This window comes from Moschus berezovskii, chromosome 15 (assembly GCF_049115385.1).
Source record: "Moschus berezovskii isolate FMDL1 chromosome 15, NW_MosBer_1.0, whole genome shotgun sequence".
Lineage (NCBI taxonomy): Eukaryota > Metazoa > Chordata > Mammalia > Artiodactyla > Moschidae > Moschus > Moschus berezovskii.
Window position 1 is genome coordinate 37,566,493 of NC_142474.1, and position 25,699 is coordinate 37,592,191.

A 25,699-nucleotide genomic window follows, 5' to 3' on the forward strand; every position below is an offset into this window, starting at 1 on the left:
GCCTCTCCTGGAGCTGAGGCCTTCCCACAGGGCTCGCTGGGTTCAGGCTCCCTGTGGACAGTGTCTTCCCCTACATCAAGTTTTCCCTAACAAAAAACCAAATAATTGGCTCCTTGCAAACACCCCCCCAGCCATCTGTCCGTCACCCTCAGGAAGAGCACCAACCGCACCAGGGGTGCTCATTAGAGATTCGGGTTCACCCTGGCCCTTGGGCTGCCTGCCCACTCCTCACCATTCCGTGACACTCTTGTGGGCTCTGATGACCGAGGTCTCGATGTCTATCGGGTGATACCTCATGCCGCGCAGCTCCATGGCCTCGTCCAGGGCCCCCACCACATAGAGGGCATCATGGCGCTCTGCATGGGGAATGGATACTATGTGAGCTTCACTGCAAAACTGCTTGAGTCTCTTAAAGAATAAAGATGAGTGCTACCCCTGAACATGGAAGAGAGGTATAAGAAAGACCCCTGAGCAAGGGTCCGGTTTCCCTTCTCAGGGAAACTGCAGCCCAGGGCGCTCAGGGAAGAGGTGTGGCGGTGGGGGTGGGGGCTGTGTGGCCACGTGGCTGGCCGCGTGCCTGCACCGTCCCTTCGCCCAAGAGGCAGCCTCCACATACATCCCTCGGCAGCACTGCCTGAGATGCAGTAGAGTCACATGAGAGGACCCGGCACAGCCAAAGCAACACCAAGCTCCCTGTGGTTCCATCACACGAGGGTTCAACTCTCTTATCACCACATGTCTGAGTGGGAAAGAAAGCTGAGTTTCCGAGAATGTTCATAAACAAAGATTCCCTTAGTTCATGTAACTGGTAAAGCTATTCTTGTCAGTTGTGTAAACCTTGGGATAATGACAACATGCAGTCCATCTTTCCTTAAAAACAAGGAGACCTCTTTCATCTTTAGGGTACTGAGTGCATCAGGGTGAGTTTACGAGAAGTGACTGACACATGAAATACCAGAAAATAAATCCTCTCCATCTCCAGGCTAAGGCAGACACTTGCTGCCTTCTGACCACAGCTGCGGGGGCCTCCCACCCTCCCAGCCCACAGACTCCACAGGCAGAACCAGTACTGAGGTCTGGGTGTTGCTAAGCGCAGTTCCTCAAGAAATCCCAGAGGGCACCCTCCAGTGAGACAGTCTATGACTTCCCCAAACTGCAAATACAGTGCCAGCCAGCGACGAGATCAATGCCGCCCCAGTCTGATCCCTGTGATGGGAAGGTATTTTCTGAGCTTTTGCCTGCAGTGAGAAGCTGAGCGGGCTTCACAGCCAACAGGACACTGTGTGGACCAGCTGCCAGGCTTCTAATGTGTCTGCTGAGACTCCACAGCCTGCACAGATGTGCCTGCCCTCTATGAGGGTGAAGAGGCTGGGCTCCCACGGAAAGGAGAGAGCCATGCTCCTGCTTAACACCAGTCTGAAGTTAGAAGGTCTGAAGAAAGAACAAAGCACACAAAATGGAATCCCAACTCTTGGAGGATATAAAATATGGAATTTTCTTATACAACTTACCTGTTTCAAATTAGCATACAATCATTTCAGCCTTCCTAAATAAATGTTTTGTTTTTTAAACCTTAAGAAAATATAACACCAGAATATCTTGGTACTTTTCCCCTGCATTCTTGCTGGTCTGGCCTGGCCTGGCTGGCACGGCTCCTACCAGGCAGGTGGGGTTGGAAGTCTTGCTGATCTCCGGAGCTGGCAGATCTCACAAGAAACCTCAGGCCCACCGCCCCAGAGTAACACCCAAGTCCTGCCTCTGTTTTCAGTGAAATAAGGAGTGGAGAGAGGACTCCAGGATCAGCGATGTGAGGAGCAGACAGGCTCCTACATGTTGGTTCTGTGTCACACCCACACCCAGCGCTAGCCCTCTGAGCTACTGTTCCCTGAGGGCACCTTGCAGGACCAGATCACTGGAGGCCAGCGCCTCCCGCCAGGAAGAGAACAATGCAGCTTCAGGGGACCCTGGGTGGGGCTGGCAGTGCCAGAGTTGGTGACAAGCTGGTGAGCTGCACTTACAGGCACTTGTCATAGACACAGCCCCCAGCCCCTGCCCCGGTTTTACATGTGTTCCTGGCTCACAGAGGAGGACAGAACCTGGGACATGCATGCCGACACGCACAGCCTGAGCAGGCTCTCACCCTGGGCTCTCTCTCACCAGGCTGCCTGCAGCAAGTACGCAAGCACACACGCTCTCCTGGGACTGGGATCTCAAACCCACAGGGGTTTTCGGTGTCTGAGGACTTCCTGCCTCCTATTGGGAACTCTCACCTCCATTTGCATCAGTGAGTTCGGTTCTCCGTAGGAATCCCAAGTAGCCTGTTCGTGCCCAGACTGTCTGTGTGTCTCCAAAGCTTAATCTTGAGTTGAAGTGATCTGACTGGAGGGATTCATCTCCATAAATAGTGAAGTAACCACTGGCATTGTGGGCGCTGTGAACCCAGATCTGTAAGGAAGCCAAATGTACTGCATAAGTTAACTTGACATGATGTCCAAGGCAGAAACTACTTTTACAATTCAATGGATTGTATTCCGTCTGTCCCTGGCTTGCAAAAACAAGACGGTTTGTTTCCAGGGAGACACAGACACCATGAAGTCTGATGAAATGAAAACATGACAGCATACTAGTGGCTAAGCAAACGCCCAAGCCACCATCTCACAGAATCCTATTAAAGTAGATGAACTAAGGGCTTCTGAAATAAATATCAAATGAATGAGTTTGTAAGAGTTTCCTTATATTTATTCAAATGTACTGATTGTTTCCAAAAAGCAAGCTGGAAAAACGTTAAAAAGCTTTCTGATTTATTTTCCCCTTTCATTTGATTTGTTTACTTTGGGGAATATATTGTAATAAAATAACACAACAGAAAAACTCTAGAAGAGAAAGGCATGGTAGCAACAAAAAAATGGAGGATAAAAATACCTGAATGTTGTATCTTGGGAAATGGTATTTGAGTCAGGGACAAAGGGTCTAGCCAGCAGCCCTCAGCCACACCTGCCAGGGCAAACTAGGCAGCAGCAGGGATAAGGGTCTCCAGCAGGTGAGAGGAAGCAGCAGGGATAAGGGTCTCCAGCAAGTGAGAGGAAGAGAACCTGTCAGACAGGTTCCCAGCACAAGCCAGGGTGCAGTGGTCTCCGCCCCTCGGCCCAGTGCTCAGCTCTCAGAGGCCGTGCGCGCTATGAGGGCAGCAGGGGCCAGAGACAGCAGGTACCATGTTTAATTTTCATTCTTAGATGTGCATTTAAAGGAAATTCCTAAATAAGGCCTGTATAGCATTTCATCATCTCAATTTTGATCTTCACACGGAGAGAGATGAGTGAGGGGCCAATAAACTACCCAAGAAGGAAAAGGGTCTCGGGGTGACGGTGGCTGAGACTCAGGTCTCATCACCACTCCCTCCCTCACCGTGTACACGCACACGTGTGTGCCCTGGTGCCCAAGAGGGTGGTGGGGCTGGTGTGAGTCAGGTGCCGTCAACGGCAGTGTTTTGTGTGTGGTCAGAACAGGTTAGAAGAAGAGAGGCAGCTGACCACAGGGTGGGTGGCACCTATAGGAGTGTCCCTGTGGGAAGGTCACGGTCATTGTAGCCTGGGCTTGGAGAGGAAAACGGGGGTGGGGAGGCAGACACGTTGGAAGCAAGTTAATCAGGGAGTGAGGGGGATGGGAAGGGCAGAGGGGTGCTCATGGCCAGCAAGCAGGGCGAGTTTCAGGACAGCAGCCCAGGAAGGGTCTCCTGTGGCTGCATGCAGCCAGTAGTGTGAGGGGCACAAGGTGGGTGGGGAGTCACTCGGTAGGTTGCATCATCAATACAAGGGAGTAAAAGTGACTTTCTGACCCAGACAAACACCTGTCATGTCCCCAGTCTGCCTGCCATGGTTCTTGGTGCTGCTATGATTCTGGGTTTGGCAAGATTCCCTCTGCACATTCTCTATCATGTTCCTGATGAAAGACTTCTCTGTTGTGAAGCAGGCACATGGAACTCAAATTGAGAGCTTAAAAATAAGGAAACTGCCCCCACACAGGAAGTTTCCTCTTTGCTAAATGCTTTGAAGAGAAATGTGATACTCCCTAAGTAAACACCACTTCATAATCCTGAACTTTCACAGATACCCCATTCCTCACCTCGCCCAGGTGTGAGTCTCCCAAGGGTCCTTTTGTTTCTGGATTGGCAATGATGATCCGCACCCCTGGAAGTATCTATGTGGGAAGGAACAGTCTTGTTAATAGGCAGACAGGCAGATGCCTCATGCCAAGTGCCTGTTTTCCCTATTAAAATGGTTTAGAAAGTGAATGGCTTTAAATCAAAATTGCATACCACAGCATCACATAATAACAGCAAATCAATGACATTTCATTATAATTATTTACATTGGCAGAGCCTATGTTAAAATGATCCTAAAAGTGAGACTTTGAACAAAAACATGACAAATGATATAATTTAGCAAGCTTGATGCTTACAAAGTAGAACTAGTGGAGCTGCTTTGTGGTGTCCAGAAGAGAAAGCAGTGCTGCCAGAGTGTCTGCCGCACCACGCGGATGGCGCTCCTGCGGCCCTGCCCTCCTCTGCCACACTGCCCACTTTTCCTGTTGGCTGACAATAGTACAACGCTGATACTGAGCACCTCCTTCTTAACGTACGTTTAGCTCAGAAATGCTCTGAATTCCACTGGAAGCATAGAAAGAATCAAAAGCTGATTCTGGAAATTCAGAATGGAGTCCCCCTTGGTTCAGCTACTAACTGTGCAGTTGAGATAAGGCAACACACCTGTGGTGAGAGCTATGGGAGCATGTCTGGTGAACGGCCCACCAGAATGGTCGAGCTGGGTGAGTGGTAAGTGCTGAATCTCACCTTAGAGAAAACAGTACCAAGAACTCTAACCATCAGCCGTGAAGACGCAGACTGTAAAAGGTCCCGAACAACATGCCTCTAGAATTACGTTAAGTGGAGAAGAGATCTGACAATAGGGGCTGGGGGAAAAAAAGTCTTCAGTTCAGTTCAGTCGCTCAGTCGTGTCCGACTCTTTGTGACCCCATGAATCACAGCACGCCAGGCCTCCCTGTCTATCACCAACTCCTGGAGTTCACTCAAACTCATGTCCATCGAGTCAGTGATGCCATCCAGCCATCTCATTCTCTGTCGTCCCCTTCTCCTCCCGCCCCCAATCCTTCCCAGCATCAGAGTCTTTTCCAGGGAGTCAACTCGTCGCATGGTTTAAATACATTCCTTGCGTTTTAGTTCTATAAATGACACAACCACCACGGCAAGAACGACCAGCTGTCATGATAACCAGGCTTTGTCTAGTCCCACAGTAAACAAGCTCTGCCTGCTGGCCAGGCCCATGGACATTTGGAGCCAATGTACCGAAGACACTGCCAGCCTGCCTTTCTCGGCCGGGGTAACCATGCCCAGAGGTGCTAAGTGTGAGTGAAGAGGCTGAGGAGCCGTCCCCATGGCCTCCTCCTTTTCCTGCTGCTCTTCTGGGTGGAATGCAAGAAAGGGCTGGAGTTGGAAAAGCTGCTGTAGACGGAGACACCCGTGGGAGTGGAGGCCACGCAGAACAGAACCAGAGAGAAGGTGCCGTGGCCCTGGGGGCTTCCTTTGACTTTCTGTGCTCATGGTCAAAATCAGTTGATATATTCAGTTCAGTTCAGTCGCTCAGTCGTGTCCAACTCTTTGGATTTGATATATTACTTTTCAAGAAAACTTTTTTTTTGGAAAAAAGTCTTCCATGTACTTCTTAACTTTCCAAAGCCCCCAAACTGAGACTTGTGTTCAAATATATATGCACATGCCTTTCTTCTGTACTTACTTTTCCTGACTCCATCAGGGGCAAACTATGAGGAGAGCCTCTTTCCACTAAGCGTACTCTACAAAGAAAAACAGAAGGTGTTACTGTGTGCTCTGGGCCCTGGCTTCCTCCTCCACATCTAGCACTTGGGTCAACGCCCAGCAGTCTGACGGGCACATTAGCTCTGTTGATAAGCATTACCCAATGCAAAGGGAGTCGAGAAGTCAAAGAAAAAGCAGACAATGGCAGAGAGGAGACAGTGGGGGCCACCACACAGGCCACAAGAGTATGGAGATGCAGCCTCACCTATCAACCCACAAACGTCAGGAACGACTCTGCATTGATGTAACGGGGTCAGCACAGCGTGTGCAGAAAAGGGAGAGCGAGGATTAAGCTGCATTCCTCAAAGAGCTGCCACTCCTGTGAAAGGAGACCTCTCAGGCCTGTCCCCTGCAAACACAGCGGGCCGCAGACCCCACAGCACAGCATCCACCGCCTCAGCCAAGCACATTGGAGAGGACTGGCCAGTTCAGACAGCAAAATCTCCTTTGTGGAAAGAAGTGCTTTTCAATCTAAGAACTATTTGCTGGTGAGGTACTCAAGAACTGTAGAGCACCCTGGTGCCAGTCACAACCCAGCCCACTGGGCCCTCCTCAGCTGCATTACTTTACCCCATGACTGGGTTCAGTTCTCTCCATGTTACTCTTAAGAGTGTGATGCTGACCCATCATCTACAGACAACTTTTACTTCAGGAAAATGGAGTGAAAGGGAACCCCCTCATTTCTAATTTTATCAATTTTTCTTTTTTCCTTGATAAATCTGGGCTAAAAGTTATCAATTTTATTTGTCTTGTCAATGAACTATCCTTTTAGTTTTATTCATCTTTACTACTATTTTGTTTCTATTTCATTATTTCTGCTCTGATCTGTATGCTTTCTTTCTGGTATTAACTTTGGGTTTTGTTTGTCCTTCTTTCTCTAGTTGCTTCAAGTGTAAGATTACGTTGTTTCTCTAGTTGCTTCAGGGCAGCCAGCCTCCCGTCCTCATCCTGCCCTCGGAGTTCATCTTGTCTCCTGTCCCTGCTGGGCAGGTGGATCTTACCTGAAATGCGAAAACTCTACTGCTAAGAATTTCCCTGTGGCCTCCTCCCTGCTGAGTGGTGGCAGGGACATGGGCAAGTATGCAGGGCAGACAAACAGTTTCTTCTCTGGTCAGCATGGAACGGTGCTCCTTATTATGATCCCAGGCAACCAAGAAGGGGCACTAGGACCACTCAGGGGTGGTCCTGTTTTGTCAGCAAATGCCACATGGCGGTGGGGGGGGGGGTGTCTTTCTTTTCCCACTTGAGAATATCCACAAGAACAAAGAAAAAAACACCCCTAGAAGAAGGCAGAGCTGTGTCTCCCGGAAGAGCTGAGAGACATGCACATGCGCGCAGCACATATGAGAGGGAAAAGGGCTCACAGAAACCCAGGAAACTTGTGGGAGTTAAGAGCACATAGGCTGGGGCAGGGGGGCAGCTCTGTCCAGCGCCTGTGCACCACAGACAGGGAGGCTCTCTCCTGACTGCACACTGTCACCCAGCACTCCCAGGACATGGCACAATCAGGAAACCACACCTTCTGCCCCACGGGTGCTGTCAGGAGCTGGTCACTTCAGAGCCATGGAAAACAGCCAGTGTGGCACATCCTAGCGCTGGTCAGGAGGGCAGGGGGGCGCCTATCTCTTGACGGCCACTCCAGTGGTCACTGGTGGCCTGGAGGATGAGTGCCACTCACACCAAGTGGAGCCGATGGAGTCTAGTGTGGTCCACCAGGTGGTCCTGCGTTAAGTGTGCTGACGGTGTTCTGTATCCGAGACGCCCACAACAGCATCTTAGGGAAAAACCCCAATGACCGTTCTGGGCCAACCTAACATAAAGTTATCTTCAAATAATTTTTGTAGGGAGTAAAGCAAATTTCTTTTTAAAGCCTACTAGTTATGTTTGGAAATGTTACGCCCCCGAAAGAGGTCACTTAATCTTAGCGCTAAGGGTCTGCATCTTGAAGATGTCTGGATAGGCCTCTGCTGCAGGGGGCTGGTGTCTCTTGGGGGTCAGTGGTTCTCTCTGCTACTAGACAGGCTGTCTCCTGGGAGTCCCTGTGAACAGCGGGGTCTAAAACGAGCGTTCCAGGGGACCAGGAGGCAACACCAAGAGTGAAGTGGAACAAAGCGTTCAGCGGAACAAAGTGCTTCTTAATCTCAGCACCACTGCCATTCTGGTCATCTGCTGTGCGGCAGAGGCCTGTCCTGGCCACTGCAAGATGTTCAGCTGCCTCGCTGGCCTCCACCCACCACATGCCACCAGGACCACTTCCCACATCATGCTCATCAGACACGGCACCATGGCAACCCATCCACGGTGGGGCACACCACCTGGGCGTGACTGGCCTGTGTGGCACACCAGGCCCCTCCGCAGCCCTGTCCCTGACACTCTCTCACATGGGAACTCAGCAGGCAAGAACACACTTGGCCAGGCCAGGTGGGGGCTCCTGGTTTCCCACCCACAACTCTCCCCAGCTCTCTCACATGTTGTCAGCAAATGCACATGTTGGTAGGCACCACTGAGAACAAGCAGACACGGAGCACAGTATCTGGCCCTCACAGCACATCCACAAGCACCTCCAGCCACTTATAAAAGGACACTTTGTATCAGAGTCACTCTATTATCACATCAAAGAAACAGCAATGCATCGGCATCTCCACCACATAGAGAAACAACCCAATCACTGGAGACATCTGTAGAGAAATGACAGAATTTTCTCCCCCTCAGGCACATCAGGAGGGACCCCTTCGGGAGCTGAAGTTCTGTAACAGATTCCTTATCTTGTCCCCACCTTCTGTCCCACCCCTTGCGGTGGACTCACAAGCATCCACCAGCACACTCCCTTTCGTTCTTGCTCAAGGCTGCTTATTAGGAAGCTGCACAGAAAGGTAACTTGACTTACAGTTTAGTTTTTCCTGGAAATGCCTTGACAGAAATTTTCAATTCATGCAGAGAAATGTGAACAGTGTTGATATTTTATGAGGTGAAAAATAGCAGCTGACTAGTGTTCAAGAAAATGTCAAGTCTGGCAGAGTGTGAAAAAAGGCCACTCTGACTGCAGTGGCTCTGGGACAGCTGTTCTCAGAATCAGGAGCTGCTTGCCCCAGTGGGACGTGAGGTGATGCACGTGGAGTGCTGCGAAAGCTCACTCTGTGGCCCCTGCGCTTGGAGCAGATGACTGCACTCCTCCTTCCAGAGGAGCGCTGCACGCCGGGTGCCGGGAGACAAAGTCACACTACCTGTCGTGTCTCAGAGCTCTCATGTCCACATAGACGGTGGTTGGATCGGGCCCCGATGTTCCCTGCAAGCAAGGACACAATGCGATTAATCCCATCTGCCTGGGAGGAGCTGTGTCTGTGCTTCCTACTGGCTGGGAACATTTCTTTGGTAAGGTCTGCAACTGAACAAAACCCAAAAGCACTAAAATCACACCTCTCACTTGATAACCTAACTCCAAAAGAATATCTTACTAAGATAATACTGACTTTCACATAGCTTGACTGCTAATCATTTATGAAAATTAGAAAGGAAAGGGGCATCTCGCCAAATAAAGAGAGGCTGAAACTACAGAGGCAGCATTTGGCAAAAGCAGGTTGTTGAGGAAGTGAAGCATCATTTGCTGAGAGGCTTTCACCACATGCATCCCCAAAAGTGTATTTTCAGAGCTCACGGTACTGAAGCAGAACATGTGACATGAGCTGACGGACTGAGGAAGAAGAGATAAAAGACAGCGATCTTGTTCATTCTGGTTCTGCTCGTGCCCTGGTTTTCCTTCAGGGTGGGAGGCCAGTTTTGCCCACGGCATAAGTCAGGGAGGTAGCATGTTTATCATTGGTCATCTGGGCAGCACCCTGAAATATTTATTTAAACACAGGGTCCTGAAAGCTTATCTTGGGATCATAAATCTCTTCAAAATACATACTGAGTTGACTTCTGAACAACAATCTCTGCTCATATAACAGCAATGGCATTAAAGCTACATTACAAACAAAAATTCTACATACATTTCCTGGGAAAGTAATACACTACTTTTGGTAGAATAAGACAGAACCTAAAAAAATATCTGCCAAAAAATAAGGAGACTCTCAGATTTATTTGAAGAACTACACTAAAATTCTTCACGAGAGAATCTTAACCTTAAATCAAAGGCACACTTCAATATAAGAAAAAGAAAAAAATAAAGACATCTTCATTATACCACACTGGACCACACGATAACCTCCCCCGCCCCCTGAGAAAGCACATGCAATCAGCCTGGAGGAGGAGCTGCCCTGCCGTGAGGACACAGCACCCTTGCTGACCTGCGGCTACTCCAGGGGCTGTGTCACAGACCAGAGCGGAGTGGAGGAACAGTTTGTGGTCTGAGCAATGCAAAGCACATAACCACAAGAGGCCAATTAAAAACCAACAAATCAGAAAACAGGTCACTAGAAGCAAAAAATGAAGCAAAACAGAGATGACCCCAAACTGGCAAAGACACCACACATTGTGTAAATGGAAGCACAGCGCTTGTCACAAATGCAAGACGTCTGAAGAGATCTGAGACATGACATCACGCTGGCTGTCAGCCCTCCTGCCCATGGGTCCACAAGCCCAGCCCATCTTCGCACTCAACTCCTAGTCTGCCCACTGCTGGGAGCTGATCAAACTGTGTGGTTGCAGGCACTGGTGTGGATGGGCGGGAGGTCCCTACCTGCTCGGCCAGCTTCCACAGCCGGTGAGGCTACAGCAGCAGGAGGTGGGAGCAGAGGACACCAGACCAACAGAAACCGAACATCGAGGACATACACAGACACAGAAACAGACAACCCAGCAGTAAAAGTGGGATGAAGAAGAGGGAGGGGTGGGGAGGAGAATGCAAAAAGCAGAGAACAAAGTAAAAAGAAGATCAAAAACAATGTCAAATATGGAAATCATTAAAATCAATCACTGTACCATTAAAGGCTAAAAAAAAATCTAAAAAGATGTTCACATATCCACAGAGCAACAGAGGAGGTAACAGATGACTGGCTACGGGCAGGTGGGCCTGAGGAACTGCTTTTCATACATATGGTCAGTGGGTGTTGATTTTATGGTACTTTTCTCTAGTTTCTGTTCTTCACTGAGAAAGCGGGGAGTATGAATTTAATTGACCAAATCTGTCGAGTGTTCCTCACTGAAATAGCTTCAAGTTTCTTACTACAATAATGAAGGTGACCCTGGAAGTCTGTGAATCTTCAGGCTGTCTAGCCCTACATCTACAAGATTAGGACAAGAAGAGAGTTCAGAGTACGCATGAAGCATGGACCAAACCTCAGGCTCCTCACTCAGCAGTGTGGGAGGGACTCCCCACAGTGGGCTCCCTGCCTCCCCCTCAGCTCTGTCCTCCAAGGCACTGCATCCCTTCCCTCTTGTCGGCCAGGTTCTGGTGCCCACCTCCACCATCCAAAAGCATCCGAGTCCACTAGGGAAAGACCCTAAAGCCATGAGCGGCAGCTCCTCGGATGTGGCACGTCTTCCCTGGCTGACTGTCTCTCCCAGCATCTCGAGAGAGCTGGAACAAGCCCAGGTTTCTGCATGGGCATAGTCCTGTGTGGGTCCAGCCTCGTGCCACCCCTACTCAGGTACCTCAGAATCTTATGCATCACCAACATTTCTTTCTGCAGTCACCACAACCTGTGAGCTGCACAACTCAGCCTCCCTAAGACCAGGGGACACTTCTGGAAGGGGGCCTATGGACACTAGAAACGTGATTCTGAAAGCACAGCTCAGATGCGGTTCCATTCCTTGACTGGACAAGGTCCCTGGCTACGTACCTCGAGAGATGGAGGCCTGCCCTCTCCCAGAGCACACAGTCCAGGCGAGGGCCCTGAGGAAGCATGGCGGGCCATCCAGCTGAGAAAACATGCCCTCAAACAACAACCAATCAACTGAAAACACTCACTGATTTCACACACACTGGTAATTCTCGGGTTCCATAAGAAAAATGGCATGACCTTCACAATACCTTCAAACACTTAGGACAGGGCGTGGAATTTGGGAAATACCTTAGCATTTCTGTTTTTCATATTTTTACATTAAGGAATTGATGGTGATTCTCTCTAGGCAGATGGGTGTTATTTATTGGCTGGTCTGTATTTTCCGATTTTTGTTTCTTAAAATAAATACTCTTTGGTAAAAAATTCAGTCTCTAAAAATTCATAACTTTTCAGGTTGTTTTCCTTATTTGTATAATCGTTCTTAAAAATTCAATTTTGGTATATTTAGTATCTTTATTACACATTTCTCACGTGTCAGGCCCTGCAGAAATACAATGGGAACAAGAGACATGGAGCTTCTGCTCTCAGACCTCAACCTCAAGCTATGCCTTCTCTGTTTGGAATTTCCAAACAATTCTGGTCTGGAATTCCCATCTCTTGAAACTGATCTGTTTCAGATCAGTTCAGTTCAGTCGCTCAGTCATGCCTGACTCTAAGGGACCCCATGGACTGCAGCATGCCAGGCCTCCCTGTCCATCACCAATTCTCGGAGCTTACTCATGTCCATTGAGTCAATGATGCCATCCAACCATCTCATCCTCTGTCATCCCCTTCTCCTCCCACCTTCAATCTTTCCCAGCATCACGATCTTTTCCAGTGAGTCAGTTCTTTCCATCAGGTGACCAAAGTATTGCAGTTATTTCAGCATCAGTCCTTCCAATGAATATTCAGGAATGATTTCCTTTAGGATGGACTGGTTCGATCTCCTTGCAGTCCAAGGGACTCTCAAGAGTCTTCTCCAACACCACAGTTCAAAAGCATCAATTCTTTGGTGCTCAGCTTTCTTTATGGTCCAACTCTCACATCCACACATCAGCTACTGGAAAAACCATAGCTTTGACTAGACAGACCTTTGTTGGCAAAGTAACGTCTCTGATTTTTAATATGTTGTCTAGGTTGGTCACAGCTTTTCTTCCAAGGAGCAAGCGTTTTTTTCATTTCATGGCTGCAGTCACCATCTGCAGTGATTTTGGAGCCCAAGAAAATAAAGTCTCTCACTATTTCCATTGTTTCCCCATCTATTTGCCATGAAGTGATGAAACCAGATGCCATGATGTTAGCTTTCCTTTTTTATTTATTTTTGTAATTAATTTATTTTTTATTGGAGGCAAATTATTTTACAATATTATATTGGTTGGTTTTGCCATACATTGACATGAATTCACCCGGGGTTTACATAAGTTCCCCCTCCTGAATCCCCCTCCCGCCTCCCTCCTCCCTTTATCCTCCCTCTGGGTCATCCCCGCATGCCCGCCCCGAGCATCCTATAACATGCATTGACCCTGAACTAGTGATTCATTTCACATATGACAACATACGTGTTTCAATGACATTCTCCCAAATCATCCCACCCTCACCCTCTCCCAGAGTCCCAAAGACTGTTCTATACATCTGTGTCTTTTTTGTTGTCCCGTATACAGGGTTATCATTTGCATCTTTCTAAATTCCATATATATGCGTTAGTATGCTGTATTGGTGTTTTTCTTTCTGGCTTAATTCACTCTGTATAATAGGCTCCAGTTTCATCCACCTCATTAAAACTGATTCAAATGCATTCTTTTTAATGGCTGAATAATACTCCATTGTGTATATGTACCAAAGCTTTCTTATTCATTCGTCTGCAGATGGACATCTAGGTTGCTTCCATGTCCTGGCTATTATAAACAGTGCTGCAATGAACATTGGAGTACATGTGTCTCTTTCAATTCTGGTTTCCTCGGTGTGTATGCCCAGGAGTGCAATTGCTGGATCATATGGCAGTTCTATTTCCAGTTTTTTGAGGAATCTCCACACTGTTCTCCATAGCGGCTGTACTAGTTTGCATTCCCACCAACAGTGTAAGAGGGTTCCTTTCTCTCCACATCCTCTCCAGCATTTATTGCATGTAGACTTTTGGATAGCAGCCATTCTGACAGGTGTGAAATGGTATCTCATTGTGGTTTTGATTTGCATTTGATGTTAGCTTTTCTAATGCTGAGTTTTAAGCCAACTTTTTCACTCCCTTCTTTCACTTTCATCAAGAGGCTTTTTAGTTCTTCTTCACTTTCTGCCATAAGGGTGGTGTCATCTGCATATTTGAGGTTATTGATGTTTCTCCCGGCAATCTTGATTTCAGTTTGTGCTTCATCCAGTCCAGCATTTTGCATGATGTACTCTGTACATAAGTTAAATAAGCAGGGTGACAATATACAACCTTGATGTACTCCTTTCTCAATTTGGAACCAGTCTGCTGTTCGATGTCTGGTTTTAACTGTTGCTTCTTGATCTGCATACAGATTTCTCAGGAGGTAGGTAAGGTGGTCTGGAATTCCCATCTCTTGAAGAATTTTCCAGTTTGTTGTGATCCATGCAGTCAAAGGCTATGGCGTAGTCAATAAAACAGAAGTAGATGTTTTTCTGGAACTCTCGTGCTTTTTCTATGATCCAACGGATGTTGGCAATTTGAAATCTGGATCCTTAGGCTTTTATAAATTCATCGTGAACATCTGGAAGTTCATGGTTCACGTACTGTTGAAGCCTGGCTTGGAGAATTTTGAGCATTACTTTGCTAGCGTGTGATATGAGTGCAGTTGTGTGGTAGTCTGAACACTCTGGCATTGACTTTCTTTGGGACTGGAATGAAAACTGACCATTTCTAATCCTGTGGCCATTGGCATTGAGTTTTCCAAATTTAAATTTGGAGTTTAAATTTCCAAATTGAAATTTCCACTTTAACAGCATAATCTTTTAGGATTTGAAATAGCTCAGCTGGAATTCCATCACCTCCACTACCTTTGTTTGTAGTGATGCTTCCTAAAGACCGCCTGACTTTGCATTCTAGGATGTCTGGCTCTAGGTGAGTGATCACACCATTGTGGTTATCTTGGTCATGAAGATCTTGTTTGGGATCACAATCACATATTTTTTGATTTATGCAAAAATTAATAGAAAATAAACATTTCCACTGACCAACCCTGCCTTGCACTTGTTGCTGCTTTTGCCCACATTTTTGTACGTTCACATCACAGGGCGCTTTGCAGACTGTCAACTCAGAAACATCCTTCTTGGCTACCCTAACAGTAAATCTGCCTCCTCTGTACCCCCTTTATGTTCTTACTTCATTTTTCCTAAGAATATTTTACTCATTTACTGAAAAATTCATTTGTATGTCTACTGTTCATGTGGTTCCCTGAGGGCCAGAACTGTGTCTTGAGTTTCTCTAAGTAAAATCTGACTCTGGCTGACATGAGGCTACTCCCAGGATGGAGCATGCCAGAGACCACATCCACATGTGCAGTAACAGGGTTTTGCCCATAGCCTGCTGTGTGCTGTGTCAGCACATGTGGTCCAGCTCCCCAAACCATAAAACTCCACAACTCTGATGCACACCTGGTTGCAGGCATGGCAGGGAGACACAGCCTGCACTGCTTAGTAGGACGCACTTGAATTTACCTGATTTATCTCTACTGCCAGACTCATTAATACTTTCAGCTGTTTTCTAATATTGACCATTCAGAAAAAGAAAAACTGGCTGAAAATTAGATGAAAGTAAAGCACACAAGTAGAAAAACTTAAAATATACAAAAACCCTTAAAGACGCTGCCAAGATTCCAAAAGAGCACTGTGACCTGGGACTGGCAATGTCAACTTTGACCTCCACATCATGCTGATGGGACTGTTTTCTATAAAAGAATATATATATTTTTATTAAAAGTATAGAACTTCAAGTATTCAACATTCTTACAACACATATTTATTAAATATTTACAAAGCACCAGGTCCAGTTCTAGGTGGTAAGAACACAGACTGATGGAGCTTGTATTTCAGGCCACAAGGTGCCAAATGCCTATGTGCCAACTTTCATTCTTGGCTTCTTACCCTTATTTTCTGTCACCTCTACCTTTTCTATTATTTTTAATGTATTTTACTTTTCCTACTTAAGCTTGTGCTTCCTTATAAAAACTTCTTAAAACATTTTGGATTAAGTAGATGGAAATAAATGAAAAAAAAAAGAGGTAAATAACATAAGTGCTTTATTTCTAGTGTCTACAAAGTTTTAATTTTATATAATAAAGTGTTGTAGAATTCTTTGTTGCCTGTATGAAGTGGCAAGTGCTAAATGATATTTGTTAATATGGGATCTATTCTATGTCCTTCTCCCTTCATCTTCCAGCATTCTGAGAGAGAAGAATAATATCGCTGTGGGCAGGGGCCTGTCTCTCACAGATTTCTGTGAACTTGTGATACACTCCCCATTGCTTGCAGGAGAAGGGAGTGTTACAGAATCCTACCACTGGATTCATCTAATGAGTGCATTTCTCATTTCTTCTAAAGCAGAACAGATAAAGGTGAAGAGGAAAAAAAAAATCTCAGCATTTAAAGGACTAGCTGGGCAAATCAATCCAATCCTTCAGATTACTTCAATCACAGAACAAGGTTCAATGGACTCCTGAGGACTCTGGTAGTTACACATGTTTAAAAATGGAGCTGATTCAAAGAGAAGGGAGACAGAGGCAAGGAACATCTAATGAAAATCAGAAAAGCTTCCTGTCGCTGATTTTTCTAAAGCGATCTCATCAGACTGATCATGTGGGGACAGTCAGTCCTTTGTCTCCGAAGTCCAAATACTGAGAGCTCTAGCCAGGAGGCAGCAGACCAGGAGCTTCCCATGGTTGCCCAAGGGGAACTAGAAGCAGCATCTCGGGCCACACATGGGGGACATGATAGGTGGCAGGGAGGGGAGTTCAGGAGCTGGTTTGCAGCAACTGTCCTCCACTCCAGCACCTGCTGTGAAGGAAGTGCCTGTCCTTTTCATATGCTCAAAGGAACAGAGCCTGCAGCTGAGCCTGGGACCAGCTCATTTTGGCTGAGGCAGCCTGAAGGGCACTGGGGGAGGTTCCCACACTATCTTCCTCTCCTTCATAAACTAGATCTCAGGTAAAGAGTTCAGAGCAGGAGAGAACAGCAAAGATGGTCAGAAGTGGGCTAATGAAGAGACAGGAAACAAATACTTTTGGCCACAGAGGATACAAGGCAACCTTACGAGGGCAGCCTCACTTACAGCTCTACCTTATAAATGCAGAAATTAAGTGTTACTTCAATGGTGTCATCACAGGAGCAAATTTGTGAACCTGCCTTAATGTACTGGAATTCTCCCTACAGAAATCACTGTCTGCATACAAGAGAGTAAGTACTTCAAGGGACAGGATTTCTTGACACAGTGAAACACTTGTTTAGAATCTCATCTTTAAAGAGCCTGATGAGAAACAGCAACTCTTGCTATAAAACTTAAAATGTCCCAGGACAGAATAAGCCTGTGAATGCTAGTTATGAATAATGGTTACTGACAAACGCAGACTTTAACTAAAAGAAAAAGGAAACAAGTGTGCACCAACCACATGCATTTGATTGAAAGATTCCTTCTAAATGTGGGTTAGCATCAGCAGGGAACTGTGGTGAGCAGTTTGGCGCTGTATGCCTGTCTTTAAAAGTCACTCTGTGACCCAAACACTTATTGGCATCAAGGAAACTCACCTGCAAGCAAATTGCCAGGTTCACTCGACAGCCAAAAGAGGTGCTAACAGCCCGCGGGTGGAGGCCCAGGTCTTTGAACAGTTTCGAGAAAGACTGGGTGAGTGCTATTCGGGGCCGCTCCTCTGCCACCACCACACAGGTCCGCACGCGGGACAAGTCCAGTCCTCGTGCCTACAAATAATGACAGAAGCAGGAGGTCACATTTGCCAGTGTTAAGGTGTGACGTGCAGGAACCTCACCCAGACCCACAAAACCACAGAAACGCCACACAGATATTCATTCCCAGAGCTCTATGTCCATGCCAGTAATCAAAGTGCTGTAGAACATATGTGTAAACAAAAAATGGCCCATATCCGATTATCAAGGATGCCATTACAAACATTTAAGTAACTGAAGCAGCATAATGAGGAGCAAAGTTGAAGAAAATTAATATCTGGATAAAATAATTAAAGGACAGGGTATGGGGAGAAACAGAAGCACCTGTATACACTCCTGTGAGCCTGGATACACAGAACACACATTGGAGAGAAATGAGAAACCTACTTTTAATACAGGAATGGAAAACAAAAACATCTGGGCAGCTTCTTAAACACCATTCTTTTTCATGTCCTGAGCTTGATCTGTCATGATGAAGCAAAGCTCAGTTCTGCCCAAATTCCATCAAGTGAATGACATGGAAACACCCTGGAGCTGGAAATGAAGTGCCATGAGCATAACACTCCCAGACAGAGCCCAGGAAGAGCCCAGACCGTGATGGGAGTGGCACTGACGTGGGAGCGTGGGAGCGACGGGGTCTCCAACGCACAGGGGAAAGTCACCAGGAGCCAGCCACAGCTGGGAGAGCTGACAGGGTCCCTGTGCTGAGGGCGACCTTCCAGACATGCTGCTACATGTGGCAAGGTGAGTGTGCAAAACAGGACGGCCCCTGACACGCACGTGTTCTGGGAGAATGCAGCCTAGGCTCTGGACGGTGCATTTGGGGCCAGAGATTCAAAATTTGGCCCTGACGTTTATTAAATATAAGAACTTGGAAAAGGTGCTTGATTTCTCTGTAACGTAAGTCCTCTCATCTTTAAAACGGAGACAATAATGGATCCAGTTCAGAGAGCCACTGTAAGGATTAAACTAATCAAAGTGTGAAGTGCTTAGATATCATTTATTTCATTTGGTCATTTACATATGCACCCTATGGGAAAGTTCATGAAACATAATCATTTTATAGCATAACATAGGTGGACACAAATAATAATTATGTTTTATAAATTTCATTTGCTATATAAATAAAACTTTAAGAAATAATATGCCAGCAAATTTGGAAAACTCAGCAGTGGCCACAGGATTGGAAAAGGTCAGTTTTCATTCCAATCCCAAGGAAAGGCAACACCAAAGAATGTTCAAACTACCACACAACTGCACTCACATCACATGCTAGCAAAGTAATGCTCAAAATTCTTCAAGCCAGGCTTCAGCAATACATGAACCATGAACTTCCAGATGTTCGAGCTGTATTTAGAAAAGGCAGAGGAACCAGAGATCAAATTGCCAACATCCACTGGATCATCGAAAAAGCAAGAGAGTTCCAGAAAAGCATCTATTTCTGCCTTATCGACTATGCCAAAGCCTTTGACTGTGTGGATCATGAGAAACTGTGGAAAATTCTTCAAGAGATGGGAATACCAGACCACCTGACCTGCCTCTTGAGAAATCTATATGCAGGTCAGGAAGCAACAATTAGAACTGGACATGGAACAGGAGACTGGTTTCAAACAGGAAAAGGAGTACGTCAAGGCTGTATATTGTCACCCTGCTTATTTTACTTATATGCAGAGTCAGTTCAGTTCAGTTCAGTCGCTCAGTCGTGTCCAACTCTCCACGACCCCATGAATCACAGCACGCCAGGCCTCCCTGTCCATCACCAACTCCCGGAGTTCACCCAACCTCATGTCCACAGAGTCGGTGATGCCATCCAGCCATCTCATTCTCAGTCGTCCCCTTCTCCTCCCGCCCCCAACCTTTCCCAGCATCAGAGTCTTTTCCAGTGAGTCAACTCGTCGCATGAGGTGGCCAAAGTATTGCAGTTTCAGCTTTAGCATCAGCCCTTCCAATGAACACCCAGGATTGATCTCCTTTAGAATGGACTGCTTGGATCTCCTTGCAGTACAAGGGACTCTCAAGAGTCTTCTCAACATCATGAGAAATGCTGGGCTGGATGAAGCACAAGCTGGCATCGAGACTGCCGGGAGAAATATCAATAACTTCAGATATGCAGATAACATCACCCTTATGGCAGAAAGTGAAGAACTAATAGCCTCTTGATGAAAGTGAAAGAGGAGAGTGGAAAAGTTGGCTTAAAAACACAAGATTCAGAAAACTAAGATCATGGCATCTGCTTCCATCACTTCATAACAGATAGATAGGGAAACAGTGGAAACAGTGGCTGACTTAATTTTGGGGGGCTCCAAAATTACTGCAGATGGTGACTGCAGCCATAAAATCAAAAGACGCTTACTCCTTGGAAGAAAAGTTATGACCAATCTAGACAGCATATTAAAAATCAGAGACATTCCTTTGCCAACAAAGGTCCATCTAGTCAAAGCTATGGTTTTTCCAGTAGTCATGTAGGATGTGAGAGCTGGACTATAAAGAAAGCTGAGCACCAAAGAATTGATGCTTTTGAACTGTGGTGTTGGAGAAGACTCTTGAGAGTCCCTTGGACTGCAAGGAGATCCAACCAGTCCATCCTACAGGAGATCAGTCCTGAGTGTTCACTGGAAGGACTGATGTTGAAGCTGAAACTCCAAAACTTTGGCCACATGATGCGAAGAGCTGACTAACTGGAAAAGACCCTAATGCTGGGAAAGACTGAAGACAGGAGGAGAAGGTGATGACAGAGGATGACATGGTGGGATGGCATCACCGAGTCAATGGACATGAGTTTGGATAAACTCCGGGAGTTGGTGATGGACAGGGAGGCCTGGCGTACTGAGGTCCATGGGGTCGCAAAGACTCGAACATGACTGAGCGACTGAACTGTACTGAAGAAATAATAATTTATTTCTGTAGCTTAGTATCAAATTTACCATGCATTTTGCTTTCTCGTTCAAGCTTAATGCATTGGGTCTGAGTAGGGAAACAAAATCCAGGAGAGAGAAATACATTGCTTTACTAATAGCAAGTATATAGGTAATTTGTATGTATATAAACATACACACAAATATAACCTGTGTATACACACACACTCTCTCTCACATATATCTGAGCATAGAAACAGTGAACAGTTGGAATACTAACCATAATAGGTCTTATAATTATTCTCTCTTAGTTACTTGAATATTATGGTATGTCTACCCAGATGTCCTTGGCTATCACATAATGGTAACTGAATATTAACAAATAAAACCAAACCACTGTTCACTGAACTGTACAACTGAAATCTGGTTAGGATCCAGATATACCAATCAAGGTCTTCAAGAAAAACGATATCAGTGGCTAAATTAAGACCTATGATTGTAACCGCATCACTGGAATAAAACAATTAAAAAGGCAGTTCAGGCCCCTCCGAGTAGCCCTAACAGAATTAAAGACATCAATAACGTACGTTCTGATCTGTAACTCTGGCAGTGGGAAAACACTCATTGTATACAATGAGGTTTTCCTGTAGAAGCAACTCTGTAAACCCTCAGGTGACAGTGGCTGCCCCACACCTCTTCCACGCCCTCAATACTGTGCTCCCCCAGGATGCTGGCAATGCTCCAGGCACTCTTGTGTTGCTTACCTTGAGGGATTCTGTCTGGGATCCCAGCCCCTTGGTGCACAGTTCCATCACTGAATAGGAGCAAAACGTGTCCCGGACTTTGTATTGACTCACGGCAAGCAGCCACAAGGCAGGATTGGTCTCCAGCTCTGCCGGCGGGATGAGGATGGACTGGTGCCCAGAGTACACACTGCAGAGAGACACAGGAAGGCTCAGCGAGGATGGAGGAGGGGGATCCATGGGCCTCTGAGAAACACCTGCTTCCATTTGCAAGAAGGGACAGTCACATCAACTCTACTCCCGGGTGTTTTTAAATAAAAAGTAAAAGGTGTTTATGAAAACATTCTGAAAAATACAAAAGAATTATGTAAATATGGTCTGCAGTTACTGTCATTTTGAGCACTTAGTGAGGTATCTCATTGCTATGATGCTGGTAGGTTTCTCTCATGGCTACTACATACAGTAACAAACTGAATCTCACAATGGGAAACACAGGACTGAATTCTGGTTAAAAGGTCTCAAAGTTCGGAAGAGCAGTTGACGAACTGGATGCTGTCTGGTTTAGCAATTGAAGTTTCATTGGGACCTGACCCTCAGTCCTTGCAGTACTGTTTTCCATGGCCACCACATAAACAGGCAGAGAAGAGGGTTGCAACAGAGGCCATGCAGCCTACATTTGTACTAAACAGCCAACTGAGGAAAAGCATGCCCAACTTGAGTTCAGAAAACTGACATTCAGAGTAAATAACACTAAGACAATTAGAATAGGATTACAATTTCACTCAAAATGATCCAAATAAATACCAAAAAAGAACTAAGGAATATACATGCATTCTCTTGTGTGCAGGCTCAGTCGTGTCCTACTTTGTGACCCCACAGACTGGATCCCACCAGCCTCCTCTGTCTATGGAATTCCTCAGGCAAGAATACTGGAGTGGGTAGCCTCTCCCTTTTCCAGGGGATCTTCCCGACCCAGAGACTGAACCCAGGTCTTCCACATGGCAGGCGGGTTCTTCACTATCTGAGCCCCGTGGATGCCTGGATGGAGTAGCTGAATGACAAAGCTGTGTTAGCTTCCAGGGTACAGCACAGTGATTCAGTTATACACACACACAGATGTATTTTTTCAGATTCTTTTTCCTCATATGGCATTACAAAATATTGAGCATAGTTCCCTGTGCTATACAGCAGGGCCTTCCTTGTTGGTTACCTATTTTATATATAATAGTGTGTATATGTTAATCTCAAACTCTTAATTTATCCCTCTCCCCACCACTATTCCCTTTGGTAACCTTAAGTTTGTTTTCTATGCCAGTGGGTCTATTTCTGCTTTGTAAATAAACTCCTTTGTATCTTTTTTCTTTTGGATTCTACATATAAGCAATGTCATATGGTATCTCTCTCTCTGGCTTATTTCACTTAGCATGATAATCTCTAGATCAATCCATGGTGCTGCAAATGGCATTATTTCACTTTTTTAGAGCTGAGTAATATTCCTTTGTGTAGAAATGTGGTGTTGGAGAAGACTCTTGAGAGTCCCTTGGACTGCAAGGAGATCCAACCAGTCCATTCTAAAGGAGATCATTCCTGGGTGTTCATTGGAAGGACTGATGCTAAAGCTGAAACTGCAATACTTTGGCCACCTCATGCAATGAGTTGACTCACTGGAAAAGACTCTGATGCTGGGAAAGGTTGGGGGCGGGAGGAGAAGGGGACGACAGAGAATGAGATGGCTGGGTGGCATCATCGACTCTGTGGACATGAGTTTGAGTGAACTCCGGGAGTTGGTGATGGACAGGGAGGCCTGGCGTGCTGTGATTCATGGGGTCGCAGAGAGTCGGACACGACTGAGCAACTGAACTGAACTGAACTGATATATACCATATTGTCTTTATCCATCTTTCAATGGACATTTAGGTTGCTTCCCTGTCTTTGTAAATTTCCATGCTGCTGTAAACAATGCTGCAATGAACACAGGGGTACATATATCTTTTCAAATTTGAGTTTTCTCCAGATAGATGCCCAGAAGTGGAACTGCAGGATCACATGGTAACTCCATCTATAGTTTTTTTTAAGGAACCTCTACTCTCCATAGTGACTGCACAAATTCACAATCTCACCAACACTGTAGGAGGGTTCCTCTTTTTCCACACCCTCTCCAGAGTTTATTATTCATAGACTTTTTGATAATGGCCATTCTGACTGTATGAAGTGATACCTCATTATGGTTTTGATTTGCATTTCTCTAACAATTAGCAATGTTATTAAGCATCTTCTCACATGCCTGTTGGCCATCTATTTGTCTTCTTTGGAGAAATGCAATTTTAGATCTCTGTCCATTTTTTGATTGGGTTTTTTAAAACACTGAGCTGCATAAGCTCTTTGCATATTTTGAAGGTTAATCCCCATTGGTTGCATCATTTGCAAATATTTACTCCCAGTCAATATGTTGTCTTTTTATTTTGTTTATGGTTTCATTTGCTGTGTCAAAGCTTTCAAGTTTAATTAGGACATTTGTTGTAATTTCCATTACTCCAAGAGATGGAGTCAAGAAGATATTGCTGCGATTGATGTGTTTTGTCTATGTTTTCCTCTATGAGTTTTATAGTTTCTGGTCTTAAGTTTAGGTCTTTAATCCCTTTTGAATTTATTTTTGCCTGTGTTGTTAAAGAATGATCTAATTTCATTTTTTTTTTTACATGTAGCTGTACAGTTTTCCTGGCACCACATACTGAAGAGACTACCTATTCTCCAGTATAGACAGTCTTGCCTCCTATGTCCTAGATTAATTAACCACAGGTGCATGGGTTTATCTCTGGACTTTCTATCCTGCTTCCATCGACCTATATTTCTGTTTCTGTGCTAGCACCATACTGGCACATACTGCAGTATTGATGACTGCAGCTTTGTAGTATAGTCTGAAGCAAGGGAGCCTAATTCCTCTGGTTCCATTCTTCTTTCTCAGGACTGCTCTGGCTATTCAGTCTTTTATGTTTTCCTGCAAATTTAAATTTCCATACAAATTAAAATTTTTTGTTCTAGATCTGTGAAAAATACCCTTGGTAATTTGATAGGCATTGTGTTGAATGTGTAGATTGTTCTGGGCAGTACAGTCATTTTAACAATACTGATTCTTCCAGTCCAAGAACACAGTGTATCTTTCCATTTGTTTCTGTCTTCTTCAATTTCTTTCATCAGCATCTTACAGTTTTCAGAATACAAGTCTTTCTGCCTCCTTAGGAGGTTTATTCCTAAGTATTTTTTTTTTTTTTGATGTGATGGTAAATGGGGTTGTTTCCTTAATTTCTCTCTCTGCCCTTTCACTGTTAATGCAACAGATTTCTGTGTATTGATTTTGTATCCTGCCAATTTACTGAATTAACTTTCTGAGCTCCAGTAGTTGCAAGCCAAATCCAACAGTATTAAAAGGATTGTACAGTACAATCAAGGGAAATTCAGCTCAGGGATGCATGGATTTTTAGGTATTTTCAAGTCAGTGTAGTACTCTATATTAACAAATTGAAGAATAAAAACCACATGATCATCTCAATAGATGCAGAAAAATCTTTTGGTAAAATTCAACATCCATTTATGATTTAAAACTCTCCAGAAAGTTGGAGAAGGAATAGAGACCCACTCCAGTATTCCTGCTTGGAGAATCCTATGGACAGATGAGCCTGGTCCACGAGGTTGCAGAGAGCTGGACACAACTGAAGTGACTAAGCACACACTCCAGAAAGTAGGCATGGAGGACTTATACAACAAACCCACAGCTAACATACTCAGTGGTGAACAGTTGAAAGCATTTGCTCTGAGATCAAATGCTACAAGCTGGTGATTAATTTCAGTTCAGTTCAGTCCCTCAGTCATGTCCAACTCTTAGTGAACCCATGGACTGAAGCATGCCAGGCCTCCCTGTCCATCACCAACTCCTGATGTATACTCAAACTCATGTCCATTGAGTCAGTGATGCCATCCAACCATCTCATCCTCTGTCATCACCTTCTCCTCCTGCTTTCAATTGTTCCCAGCATCAGGGTCCTTTCCAATGAGTGAGTTCTTAGCATCAGGTGGCCAAGGTATTGGAGTTTCAGCTTCAGCATCAGTCCTTCCAATGAATATTCAGGACTGATTTCCTTTAGGATGGACTGGTTGGATCTCCTTGCAGTCCAAGGGACTCTCAAGAGTCTTCTCCAGCACCACAGTTCAAAAGCATCAATTCTTTGGTGCTCAGTTTTCTTTATAGTCCAACTCTCACATCAATATATGACTACTGGAAAAATCACAGCTTTGACTAGATGTACCTTTGTTGACAAAGGAATGTCTCTGATTTTTAATATGTTATCTACGTTGGTCATAAGTTTTCTTCCAAGGAGCAAGCATCTTTTAATTTCATGGCTGCAGTCACCATCTCCAGTGATTTTGGAGCCCCCCAAAATTAAGTCTCTCACTGTTTCCAGTACTTCCCCATCTCTTTGCCAAGAAGTGATGAGACCAGATGCCATTATCTTAATTTTCTGAATGTTGAGCTTTCAGCCA

General features: G+C 45.4%; 1 protein-coding gene and 1 non-coding gene across 6 annotated transcripts in view; one reads left to right on the forward strand and one right to left on the reverse strand.

The window, feature by feature from the left end:
* DIP2C (DIP2 acetate--CoA ligase C (putative)) overlaps positions 1-25,699 on the reverse strand; it is a 311,707-nt gene that overhangs the window by 19,256 nt on the left and 266,752 nt on the right. For 3 of the 5 annotated variants that reach the window (XR_008686670.2, XM_055431717.2, XM_055431753.2), the window contains exons 31-38: positions 21,182-21,350; positions 17,407-17,577; positions 10,569-10,598; positions 9,115-9,176; positions 5,811-5,868; positions 4,123-4,197; positions 2,271-2,445; positions 233-356 (exon numbers count right to left, since the gene is read on the reverse strand). Coding sequence is in view for 4 of the 5 variants with exons in the window: in XM_055431717.2 (XP_055287692.1) it covers positions 233-356; positions 2,271-2,445; positions 4,123-4,197; positions 5,811-5,868; positions 9,115-9,176; positions 10,569-10,598; positions 17,407-17,577; positions 21,182-21,350 (864 nt within the window). In the remaining variant the exon portion in view is untranslated. The remainder of the gene's footprint in view (positions 1-232; positions 357-2,270; positions 2,446-4,122; positions 4,198-5,810; positions 5,869-9,114; positions 9,177-10,568; positions 10,599-17,406; positions 17,578-21,181; positions 21,351-25,699) is intronic. The other 2 variants (XM_055431748.2, XM_055431730.2) reach the window with 1 other exon arrangement.
* On the forward strand, positions 1,168-1,236 carry LOC129535624 (small nucleolar RNA SNORD31). Its single transcript, XR_008681693.1, has one exon. It is a non-coding gene; the product is annotated as a small nucleolar RNA SNORD31 (small nucleolar RNA).